General features: G+C 51.2%; 1 protein-coding gene across 1 annotated transcript in view; it reads left to right on the forward strand.

Annotated features, from left to right (window-relative positions):
* The window catches only part of Cacna1i (calcium voltage-gated channel subunit alpha1 I), a 98,633-nt gene that overhangs the window by 10,514 nt on the left and 75,351 nt on the right, over positions 1 to 12,768 (forward strand). The window contains exons 2-3 of the mRNA XM_028789847.1: positions 11,405 to 11,516; positions 12,185 to 12,318. Of these exons, the coding sequence (XP_028645680.1) occupies positions 11,405 to 11,516; positions 12,185 to 12,318 (246 nt within the window). The remainder of the gene's footprint in view (positions 1 to 11,404; positions 11,517 to 12,184; positions 12,319 to 12,768) is intronic.

Genomic DNA, 12,768 nt, shown 5'->3' on the forward strand with positions numbered 1-12,768 from the left:
CCATCCATCCACCCACCCATCCATCCATCCACCCACCCATCCATCCATCCACCCACCCATCTATCATCCACTTACCTAGCCACCGATCACAATTCATCCACCTACTCACATATCTACCCATTTATCTACCCACCTACCCACCCTTCCACTCGCCCACCCACCATCCATCCATTCATATATTCATCCAACCACAGGTCCATCTCTCCATTTGTCTATCCATCATCCATCCGTTCATCCACCCAACCATCCTCTTACTTGTCTTCCATCTCTCTGTCCATTCACCCACTCCCCCACAGCCACCCACAGACTCTCACATGAATGCAGCAGCATCAGATAGATGCTTCTGCTTAACCTACCTGTCTCTCACCTGTCCTCAGGAGGCCCTTCCCTTCCTCCTACCCACACATACTTCAGCTCCCCGCTCATCGGATAGCTGGTGAGTGCTAATTGGTCACACCTGTCCCCATTTTGAATGTCTCTAGTCACCTTCTCAGTGCTAAGGACAAGCCTGTGTTGGGACACTGCTATTCTCCCCACAAACCATCTTTGGGGTCTTAGTATGCAATGTGTTATTCCCCTTCTGCTAGTTAGAGAACTTGTGTTCAAGTTCCATATTCTGTTGATGCGTGCGGCTTTTCCAGGCCTGGACCCACATCGCTGCACAGAGCGGAGGTGTGGCGAGGCTTTTGACGGACTGCCTCTTGGCAGGCAGGGGGAGGTGATAGAGATTGTATGGGCAGTGATGAGCCTGGACAGTGGTGAAGACAAATGGCCCTGAACACCCAGCCGACTGTGGAGGGCTGAGAAGCAGAGGCTGAAGGTGGTGTGGTGTAGGGCATCCAAGATTGTGGTTTCGGAAGAACTGCTGGGCCACACGTGGACGATGGATCTTAGACAGCCAGGCTGAAGGAGGGGGCTGCCCAGAGACTCCTGAGTGGGCTGTGAGAAGTGGGAGGGGAGGATGGTTCTGGTGGTGAAATGGACACATCTCCAGGGTCATTAAGGAGGTCCAGAAGGCTGTGGACAGGTCCCTGTGGTGGAAGAGGCTCCAGAGACTCTAAGGCTGGTGGAAAGATGGAAACACATGGGAATTGTGTTGTGGACAAAGGAGAGAGTATGACATGTCCTTCTTCATGTGTGAAGAACTTGGGATTGACAGAGATCTTTGGTGCAGAGTATGGGGTTCTTGCTTGGTTGAGAATGAGTACAGTCTTGGGATAACCTTGGATTCTAGCCCACAGGAGGCTGTCAGCACTGAGGTCAGGGAGAGGAGGCACATGACCCGGGGCTGGCACCTGAGATCCAGTATTGAAAGATTAGAGTCTAGGAAGTGGGAGGACCAGACTGGGGACTTGGGGTGACTCCTCTGGCCTGGGGGTTCCTAGAACAGAGGGCTCATGAGCTCTTTTGGGGACAAATTGATTTCTTTTTATAAACAGTAGAGATTAAATAAAACAACACTGGAAACTCCTCTACTCCACCCCCCTCATCCGGCACAGCAATGATTCCTGTCACCTGGGAGAAGAGTTGTCAGTGTTCCCTGTCACACCAGGGATACTGCAGAGCTCTTGGACTAGCAGGCACATCCTTCATGATGACAGACTGACACATAACCTCAGACCTACCACTGGCCCTTGTTACTTATTGTATTGATAACAAAATGTGTATTAATCAATAAACATCTTTTTTGTGGTGTGGAGGTTCATACCTGCAAGCTCAGTCCTTGGGAGGCTGAGGCAGGAGGATTTCAAGCTTGAGGTCAGTAGCTAGCCTCAGCACTCAGGAGGCAGAGGCAGGTGGATCTCTGTAGGATCAAAGCTAGCCTGCTCTATGTAGTGAGTTCTAGGGCAGTCAGAGCTACAGACTGAGATCTTGTCCCAGAAACAAAAACAATCAGAAAACAAAACAAAAACTGTTAAAAGTATGGGGCTAGCCTGGCCTAACAAGTTAGATCCTGTTACTATATCTATGTATCTATACCTATATCTACATCTTGATATTTTTGATAATTATTTTAGCATAATAGGTTCACTTTCTTTCTTTCTTTCTTTTTTTTTTTTGAAAATGAAGGCAGAGGATTTATTCAGTAAGGCCAGGTTGTATGAGAAAGGGAATACAGCATCTCGTAACATCCCGAGTTCATCTTTAAGGTACCACCATGAGGTTAAGGTGAAAAAAGAAAAGAAGAGCTATGAGGAACTGGGTAGTGATGTTCAGAGTATGGCCCTACCTATCAATCTTGCCTGGGCTTTCATCTCTGCTGTAAGGTAGTATACCTCAGAATCTTGTGAAATCACTTTCCTGGGGAAAAAAAATGGCCACCCCCAACCCCTGCCCCCCCCCCCCCCAGCCCCCCAGACCAGTACCAGAAACTCACCCTTGTCTTTCTCTTAGCCTGAGATTCCTGGGGAAATTCTACTTTTTTGATGTCAATTGTTTTAATATAGGTTCACTTTCTATTCTTAAATTTTTAGAAAATTTACATTAAAAACTGTTTTTAGAACCTGGCATGGAGGTGCACACTTTTAATCTCAGCACTTGGGAGGCAGAGGTAGGCGGATCTCTGAGTTCAAGGCTGGCCTGGTCTACAAAGAGAGTTCTAGGATAGCCAGGGCTGTTCCACAGAGAAACTGTTTTGAAAAACCAAAAACCAACCAAACAAAAAACAAACCAAAAGAACCACTGTCACCACCACAAGAAAACAAACTGTTCTGGGCTGGTGAGATGGTTTGATCTGAAAGGTACTTGCTGCCAAACTTGGGAACCTAAGTTCAGTGCTTAGGACCCATATTGGTGGAAGGGGAAAATGGATTCCTATAGGTTGTCCTCTGAACCGCCCCCCCCCAGGCCATGCCACACATACATGAATAAATGAATAAATGAATAAAAGAAAAACTCCATTATTTCTGTGTTTAAGACAGAAAAGATAGAGAACTTGCGTTCTCAAAGGAGTAGGGTCAGCCAGGCCCAGTGCTACTGGCTGGGAGCAAGGGAGAGGTGGTTGTAAGCACACTGTGTGTGTGTGTGTGTGTGTGTATGTTGCTGTGGGAACACACAGGTCAAAATGAACAGGCATGTGTTCTGGGGCAGACGTGGTAAAGGACAGGTCACCAGAGAAGGAGCAGCGTTTTGCCCTCTGTCTCTCCTGGGTCTCTGGCATCAGGGAACAAGTGTCCTTCATTCTGGTTTCTAAGCACCAGGCACAGAGGGAGGCCTCAGCAGAGGAGTGCTTCGAGAATGACAAACCATGGCTGTTGAATAAGGAATGATGCCACAAAGAAGAGACAGCAGGCGTTCAGGATGGGAAGTTGAACTGCAAACCCTTCCCCAGCCTCCATGGTGTCTCCTCAAAGCCACCGACATCCTGGGTGGCTGTCCCAGGGAAGACTCCCAAACTTGCAGGATGGGATGGTCTTGTTCTGTCATGAGGAGCACAGGGTGGCTGGGGTGGGGCACCCAAGTCTGGTCAATAGAGTGAGTGGAAGTGTTTTTTCTCAGCTGCTGAAGAAAAGGTGAAGTCTCCTACCCTGTAGGTGCAGGTTCTTCGAGGTGGGCTTCTGAGGACATGTTTGTCTCTGCACAGCAGTGGCCCTGGTGTCTGCCCCACCCTTTCTTCCTTAGTAGCCAAGTGGTATGTCCGGCAGGTCTTCATGGCCAGAGCTTCTTTCCTGTGGGTCACTGACCCTGTGCTGTCTTCCAGACTGGCATCTTTATCTGCTCACTGTTGCCCCTCCCCCTTTCTGGTTGACTGTGCCAGGCATTATTGCTTGCTGGACGTATGGGAATCAGAGACTGGACAAATCCACTGAATTTTCATTGGTGGGGACTCTGAGAAGGGGTTAGGGATGGGAAGGGAGAGAGGCAAATAGGGAGAGAAGAGGGTAGACTCGACTGGTCGTTATTTTAAGGGACTTCAGGGCTTGTATGCAGAGTCAACCAGGCATAACTGTCTGTCCTTCAGGACACTTCCTGTCACTGGGGACATGCAAGCTGAGTGGAACTGGTAGCCTGTGTGTCCGTTGGCTTCCAGGAGCACCTCAACTGCTGTGTCGTTCGTACTGCTGGGTCAATTGTACAGTCTCTAGATCTTCTTTTCTGTGTCTGGCAAGTGAGTAAGTGAGTATGCCCGTCTCCCTGGGGCACAGTGAGGGTGACGAGGTGCAGTGATCTACAAACACATACCAGAAGAGAGATTGAATGGGGCCAGTCCTAGCTAGTACCTTCCTTAGCTGGGACTGCCCATAAATCATTGAGCAGAGCAGAGGTGCAAGGGCTGCTGGGAAGATCTCATTGGATGCCAGACCCAGTGAGTGCCCCAGCATGAAGCTTGTGTGTTTTATTCATTCATTTTTGAATCAGGGTTTTATATAGCCCTGTCTGGCCTCGAACTCACTATGTAGCCAATGACGAGCTTCCTTGTGGTCTTCCTCCTGTCGGGATTACAGGGATATATGTTGGGCACTGACTTCAGGGCTTTGAGTGTGCTAAGCAATCACTCTACCACCTGAACCCTAGCCCCTGTTTGTTTGTTTAAGATTTGCTTATTTTTATTTTGTGTATATGAGTGTTTGTCTGCGTTTATGTTTATGTACCACATTCATGCTTGGTGTCTACCCACTGGCCAGAAGAGAGCATTGGATCCCCTAGCATTGGAGTTACTTATGACTGAGCTTCCATGTGGGACCTGGGAACAAAACCCAGGTCCTCTGGACGAGCAGCCATTGTTCTTCACCACTGAGCCTTCTCTCCAGCCTCAGCTGGTGGTGTATTTTTGGAGAAATTGTTTTTTTCCCTCCCTTCCTTCCTCTTTCTCCTTCCCTCCTTCCTTCCTTCCTTCCTTCCTTCCTTCCTTCCTTCCTTCCTTCCTTCCTTCCTTCCTTCCTCTTCCTCCTTCCTTCCTTTTTACTATTTTTTTTTTGAGATGGAGTCTCAAACTTGAGATCCTCCTGCCTCAGCTTGCTGAATGCTAGGATTGCCAGTGTGTGTGCCCCCACCCAGCTTCCGGTTTGCTTTTTGTCGACAGGTGAGCTCACATACTATCGGATCTAGACAGTTTTCCGCAACTTGTCTTCTGTGGCTACCACTCGGACTGAGACTGTCTCAGTCTTTGGAGGTGACCCGATCCTCTTCATCTGCAGGGGTTTCTCTGCCTCACTGCTGTTCTGAGCCCTTTTGCTTCATTTTGAACTTTATAGACTGGGACTCACATAATCTCTGTGTGTTTGGCTTTTTCACCAACGGAGATCCCTCCATCCTACTGTGCATATTGGATGCTCATTCTTTTTCCTGACTGTGTAGTATGCCACCGCAGGAGTAGCCAAAGAAATTTCTCAGCCTTGTTGTTGACAGTTGGGGCTGACTGATTCTTTGTGACAGAGACTGTCCTGTACAATGTTGAGCAGTGTCCCTGGATGTCACTGCTTGCCTCCCAAGCCTGAGTCTGTGTTCAACTGTAGTAGACATTGCTAAACAACTCTCCAGAATGACTATTGCCCATAAAGATTAGTTGAGGAGATTAACAGATGAATGAATGAATGAAAGAATGAATGAATAGCTTTTATTCTTAGGCATTCAAACATGGCAGCCACTGTCCTTGTGGCAAACACAATATGGCCACATGTCAGGAATTGTTTGGGTACAGGACTACACTCAAGGGGAATGAAGTGAACTTTCTTTACCTCAGTACACAGATACAGATGTGAGGTACACAGCAGGGGTTCCAGAGACACTTGGGGACCTGGTCTTAGGGAAACAGAACTGGCTCAAGATCCGAGGTACCTGAGGCCTCAGCTCTCCCGCTTTCCTGGAGACAGACCGAGAGCTTAGACTGTCTTGACAGGAAGACTGTCTGCTGGGCCTGCTCCCCATCATGGAGGACTTGGGCCCAGCCGCCTTCTTCCACTTGACATATTTAGACAACTGAGTAGAACCCTGGGAAATGGATAGATTTCAGATTTGACAAAAAATAAAAACAAACGTGGCCACCCCCGCCTAGCCCAGCCTCCCCTCCCTAGCTCCCCCCACCCCAAGTACAGAGAAGTCTCTCATCAGCAATGCAGGAAGGAGGGTGGTGGTCGCCATGGTAACCATGCAGGCCTCTGGCAGCTCTCGGAGAGGAGGCTGCCCTGCAGGGCCTGCTTGGGAGAGTGGCACTGTCCCTCTACCCAGTCACTCTTCTGCCTGGGCCTGGCAGGTGTGTGAGTGTGTGTGCGTGTGCGTGTGCGTGTGTGTGTGTGTGTGTGTGTGTGCTCCTTGTGTGGTGGTGGACTCCACCCGCCCTGACCCACATTCTGGACTCCTTAGGCCTCAGTGCCAAGCTGTGGGGTTCCATATTGATTCAGCTTGATCTTTTATGGCCAAGGTGGCAAACACAGCCCTGGCCTTCCCTTCTGAAGCTGCCAGTCAAGAAGGGCAAAGCAGGGTCCCTTAAACACTCGACATCAGGGAGCCCCAGGTCTGAGGTGCTGAGCCCAATGTGGCCAAGGTGTGGTTGAGAACATAGGACCTGGAATCAACAAGAAGCAATACAGATTCTGTATGCCGCTTGCGGCAGTGCTGGCTGCCTTAGTTTCCTTCTCTGTCAAATGACAGCAGCAGTAGTCTCGGTCAGGCTAAAGGACTTTCCAGAGGTACAAGGCACTTTATCTCAAGCTTGGGCTTCTGTGGGCTGTCTGCTTCTTTTCCTGTCTTTGTTTCTGAGACAGGGTCTCTGTAGTTCAGGTGTCCTCTGACTAGTGGTCCACCTGCTGTAGTCTCCTTAGTGCTGAAGGGGCTGAAGTTCTACTACACCCAGCCAGGGTGAGCCTCTCTGAAAGTCTGTCGGCTGGGAGGCTGCTGTCACTCAAAGGGCTTGTAAAGACACCTTGAGCCTCCACTGAAGGCCATAGTAAGCACTGGGAGGGAACATCTGTGTGTGAGAGCACCCTGACTTTGTTGTCAGGCTCCTCCTACTGAGCCTGCTGTGCTGGCTCTGCACGCTGGGACATGGCATTCCAGTTTTGTTTAAGGTAGGATGTTTGATGCCCAGGCTGGCCTCAAACTCACATTTTGCCTCTACTTCCTGAGAGCAGGATCACAGGCCTGCATTCTGTGCTGGATGCTTGGTTAGAAAGCTCATTGGCAGAGACTCTCGGTCACCTGGGAAGTGTTTGTAATCGGCAGGTGTTCACAGGACACCTGGTATACAGCAGGCACTCCATATGTGCTCATTAATTCTCTGCGAGGCCTTGAGGACTTTGGGAAGAAGTGGGAGAGGAGAAAGCTGGGAAGGGTCCAGGATTCTGGAGTATTCCCCCCCGACCCCGGTCTGGCTGATGGTGGGGTTGAGGTGTTGGAATGTCCCTGCCACCCACAAGGGTGCTTAAGTGTCGTCTCTGGAGCCTGCTGAAAAGCCAGCTTTGCTACTAAAGCAATTGCATTTGATCAGATGGACACTGCTCTGCTCTGCAGGTTCCTCAGGGGTTCCTCCGGTGGTCACCATCTGGGGCTGTTCAGGATGACAAGTAGTTCCTGGAGAGGCAGGAAGCTCTTTTGACTCAGGGATCCCCCAATGGTCAGGGTGCTATGTGTATTGTTTCTCTTCCAGCCTCTCCCTGGGCTTGACCAAGGCTCTGTTCCCATTTCCCATCATGCAGTGGGGCTATGGATCCCATGCTGTCTCAGGATTAAAGGGGGCTGCTCTGCTTTCACCCCTACAGGACTGAGAGTCTCTAGACAAGGAAGGCAGAGCGGTTGGGTCTCCATTGCACATCCTTAAACGCCAGTTCAGGGCTTTGTTTCTGACTGTGAGGGGCGATGGGGACATATCGATCACTCTATTTTCTTGTGGAGACAGCATTCAGACCCCATCTGTTTTATTACCAGACTTTCCCGTCTACCTTCTTGGGGTCTCCATCTTCCCTTTTATTTTTCCAGAACTCAACCTGGCTTGCTTGAGCTCAAAGTATCTTGGTGCATATGAGGTGGGAAAGTGGATATTGGACCAGGCCACCAAGCTGCCCAAGGCTCTGACTGCTCTGACAGCTCCCTAACCCTCGCTGCATGCATGGCCTGGTTTATCTTCCAGGACGCCTGGGGCCTTTCATCCCTGAGCCAGCGGGAATGTGTCAGGAGCCATGGGCAGCAATGCCACGCTGGCCTGACTTCTGAGTCTTGGAGCTCTTGGACGGGACCCAGGTCTTGCCATCTGGGATTTCCCCTTGTGCCTGAGGCCAGCAGGAGCTGAGGGGCCCAGGGACTGGACCTGCTCTGCCTGCAGGGCCTGTGGGCCACGTTCAGGGTGGCTGAGCTACAGAGGAAGCAGTTGGCACTTTGAGTGGCTCAGCCTGAGATACAGTGTGACTTTGTAGAAGTCATGTTGGCGCTCCAGACCCACTTCCTCGTCTCTCCCTGATGGATGGTGGCGACAGTTAAGGTCATGTCCCTAGGGTGCCTGGCATGATGCAGCCATAGTGACTGCCAGGTTCATCACTGTTGGTATGTGCTAGACCTGGTGGGTGGAAGGCTGGGCACCAGCCCGGGAGGAGAGGGAGGTGGAAGCTTTTGGTATGGGTGGCACAGGAGAGAGGTTGTGAGGGGTGGGCGGGGTTTGCCTCAGAGGGAAGGTAAAGCCATGAAGAGGGTATGCTTGCATATAGCAAGAAGCTTAGTGTGCACCAGGACAAACAGGAGATTCAGGCAGTGAACTCACAGAGATCAGAATTCCGAGGTCTTGGGTGTCAGGTCATGGGGAACCATGGAAGGCTTTTGAGCAGGAAAGAGACATGAAGAGATTAACCTGGAGGGGACAAACTTGTTTGGGGGCAAGAAAAGACAGGTATAGTTGTACATTTAGGGTTGCCTCAGGAGCTGGCTACTAGCCACCAAACAGGACCTCATGTAGGCTGAAATGGCTTCAGACTCATTATGTAGCTGAGGATGGCCTTCATATCTCTGTCTCTCTGTCTCTCTGTCTCTTTCTGTCTCTCTGTCTCTTTCTGTCTGTCTCTTTCTGTCTCTCTCTGTCTCTGTCTCTCTCTCTCTCTAGTTTTTTGACACAGGTTTCTTTGTGTACTCCTGGCTGCCCCTGTAGACCAGGCTGGCCTCCTGTAGACCAGGCCGGCCTTGAACTCAGGTTCTTCTGTCTCTGATGGAATTAAAGGGCTAAAGCTCCTGCCCTGGGACTTTCAACTCTCAATCCTCCTGCCTCTGCCTCCCCAGTGCTGGGATTACAGGTGTGTAGCGTTACACCTGGCTAAATCTGTTCCCCTTTGTATCTCATTTAGTTTATCAAGGAGCCTGAGGATTCAGTGCCTGGCATCACACGGGGCTCACCAGAGAGGCAGGAGCCAGAGCTGCAGCCCCAGGGAGTCAGGGGCAGTATTGCAGACACAGGACAAAGGGCCAGGAGGGGACACTGGCCAAGGAACCCAGTAGGCCTGATGTAGACAGACCCCAACCACATGATCCAAAGAGGAACCTTGACTTTCCCTACCTGTGAATGGGTCTGTCAGGTGCACTTGGGCCTGGGTCTCCAGGAAGGACAGAGGCAGCAGAAACTGGGCTATGAGAGGGAGGTGGGGGGTGGGGGAGGGGATCAAGGGGATCAGGGATGCTCGCTGGTAATTAGAACGTTTGAACTTCAAAAAAGTTAATTAATGACAAAGCTACTGCTGGAGCAAGGCTGGGACTCAAAGGGGGCCTGGCAGCGATTAAAATTAATTACAGGCTATGGCGGGAGAGTGGCAGCCAGGCCAGGGACAGGAAGGAGCAGGGCAGGGACAGAGGCCATGGAAGGCAGCTTTCAAGGTGAGCAGGGTCTGGGGAGCAGAGGGGGCTGTTGCCATGGAAACTAGGTCAGTTCTTTTAGCAGGCAGGAGGGGCCCAGTCCACTGTGGTTGACATCTGGCTGTGGTGGGCTGGTGTGGCTTCATGGAGCTAGGGTTGAGCTGGTGTGGCCAGGGCCTTGAGAGAAACTCATGTATTCACTCAGCAAATCTTGGTTGAGTGTCTCCATGCTGTTCTGGTTAGAGCTGAGAGTGTGAATCCCAGGGACCCAGACTCTGCTCAAAAGTGGGCGGAGACAATGAGCCTTAGGTGGTTTAGAGATGCTTGAGTCAAGCTGGAGGGCTGGTGGGGCTGAAGAGGTGGGTGGAACTGCCTGAGACCAGACAGGAAAAGCAGGCCTCTGCAGGCTGGAGGGAGGCGGTCACGGGAAGGCGAGGAGGTCTTGCTGGCCAGCTTTGGGGAGGGCTTCTGAACTTATGCCAAGAGAAGCTGGGAGCCATAGCAGGCCCTCTGCGAAGAGGGGAGGGGACCATTTCCCTGCTGTTTTTAGTGACTCATACGCTCTAAGGAGTTGAGACAGCCTCTGTGGACCTGTGAGGTGTCCCTTAGCTCCAGTGAGGAGCTGATGTGTACTTACTTGAGACCCCAGAGCCACTCACGGCAGGGACTGGAGTTCATATGCAGGCCCTGGTCTCTAGCACTGCTGGCTGCTCTGACAGCACACAGCAGCTCTGTACCCAGATGCTACATGCTGGAGTCAGGGACAGGAGTATGAGTACAGCTGGTGGCAGGGGCTATCAGTCTCCTACCTGGTAGATGAGAAACTACTAGAAGGGAATGAGTCATCAGACAGGCTCCTTTGTCTGGCAGTTCACCCCTGAGTCTGACCTCAGTCATTTATGCTGTTGTGTGGTTTCACTTCTTTTCAATGCGATGCACTTTTTGGGGCACAGCTCTCCTTAGACCCCAAGGACTTGCATAAGAGAGGAGAGGCCATTTTGGGGGATATGAACAGGCTTCAGCTTTCTTGGCTATATCATGACAGCTGGCGGCGGGGGGGGGGGGCTGTGAGTGACACAGCCCCAAGATCCCTTTGAATTTTGAGCTCTCCCTTTGGGTAGATTGAGATCCACAAGAGTGGATGGGGTCAGTCATGGCCTAGGAGGGGTTGCTAGCAGGGAGGTGGGTACTTAGGAAGTTCTCCTTGGTCTGGGCTGTAGGATCTCTGTATCCTGCTGGTGGCTTGTGACTGAGTGAAGGACTGATTTCTAGATGCCCTGGCTCCAGGAAGCATGGAGCCTCTGCAGAGGGATGGGAGGGGGAGAAGAGAAGGCTGGCATCAGAGCTATCGAGGCTGGGGACCTTTCTGGGAGCCACTCCTTCCTGAGCGGGACCAGAAGCATCCTCCAGTGGATGCTTCAGTGGTTTGGTTTGGTTTGATTCCTTGCAGGGTGTGGCATTGGTGTGGGACTGGCCAGCTGCACAGTCTTTGAAAAGTCAGACCTGGGTCGTTGAGGGGTCCACAGTGGTGAGGGTGGGGGGCAGAAATGGACTGTGTATCTGTTCCTGGGGTGTCATATTCAGGAGTGTAGCTAACCCTAGGCCACACTGCCACCAGTTTGTCCTTGACTCCATGTACGTGGTTCGAGTGTGTGAGCATGTTGGTCATCCTGCTGAACTGTGTGACCCTGGGCATGTACCAGCCATGCGACGATATGGAGTGCCTGTCAGACCGTTGCAAGATCCTGCAGGTGAGCCTCTCGGTTGTCCCCTTCCTCCCTCCTATCTGATGTCCTCTTCCAAGCTCAGGGCACTGTTGTGGTACAGCTCCTCACCATCCTGACTAATTGCCCCTCCGGCCATCTTTGCTTTCCCAGCTGAGGCTCCTCACCCCATCCCACTCACAAAGCCAAGCGCAGTGGCTACACTTCTCTGCCAAAGCCTGCCTTGGCTTCCTAGTCCCCCCTCCCCTGTGGCCTCTTGCATCTCTCCCATCCCCTGAAGTGGGTCCTGATGCGGCATCTGCGTGGTTTTGGGCATAGTTTGAAGGACTATAGAGTAGGGCTCTGGGGATACATCCAGTTTACAGGAGTAGAATATTTGATGCCCATCCCTGGGAGCCAGACTCGAGTTTCATTTTAATCCTGGCATAGAGTTCTGTGTGACCCAGGGCAAGGAACTTGACTTCTCCAGTCTTGTTTCCTTAGCGGTAAAGTGGGCTACCCCATGTGTGCCATTGCGAGAGGGATCATGAGGGAGCCTGGTGCTCAGCCCCAGGGTCCTCGCTGTGAAAAGTCTGAGTGGACAAGGGCCTCTGAGGTTCTCTTCCAGTCCCACGTTTGACCTCAGAGTGGCTCTGACTTCCACTCTTGCCCTGTCAGAGTTCACTCCACCCTGTCCTGTCTTCCTCCTACTCCAGGTCTTTGACGACTTCATCTTCATCTTCTTCGCCATGGAGATGGTGCTTAAGATGGTGGCCCTGGGCATTTTTGGCAAGAAGTGCTATCTCGGGGACACATGGAACCGCCTGGATTTCTTCATTGTCATGGCAGGGTAGGTAACGATCTGGGTTTTGATGCGTGTCAGCTTCCATATAGCTAACCGAAGAAGGGCTTCTGGGAGATGGTGGTGATGCCATTTGAGAATAGAGGGCCTCTGGCCAGGGGAAGGAGAGACAGTGCTTTCTGTAGATGGGCCTACACAGACAGCTGTCCCTTCTGGTGGCCGCTGTAAGCATCTGTTGTGCGATGGGCAGCTTAGACTGAGTGTTTTATGCTGATTAATTGGATGCCTTTGAGAAAGTCAATTAACTTTGAGAAGTCTCCATTTTCCCATCTGTAAAAATAGGAATAAAGATATCAACCAGATCAAAATGAGCATCAAGAAGTGCTGGCTGTCAGCAGCAGCAGCAGCAACTACAGTACTGCCACCACCATTAACATCATTGTCACTGTCATCACCATAACCATTGTCACTGTCACCATCACTACCATAATCATTGTC

The sequence above is a fragment of the Grammomys surdaster genome, unplaced genomic scaffold (genome assembly GCF_004785775.1).
Source record: "Grammomys surdaster isolate TR1022 unplaced genomic scaffold, NIH_TR_1.0 125852, whole genome shotgun sequence".
NCBI classification, from domain to species: domain Eukaryota; kingdom Metazoa; phylum Chordata; class Mammalia; order Rodentia; family Muridae; genus Grammomys; species Grammomys surdaster.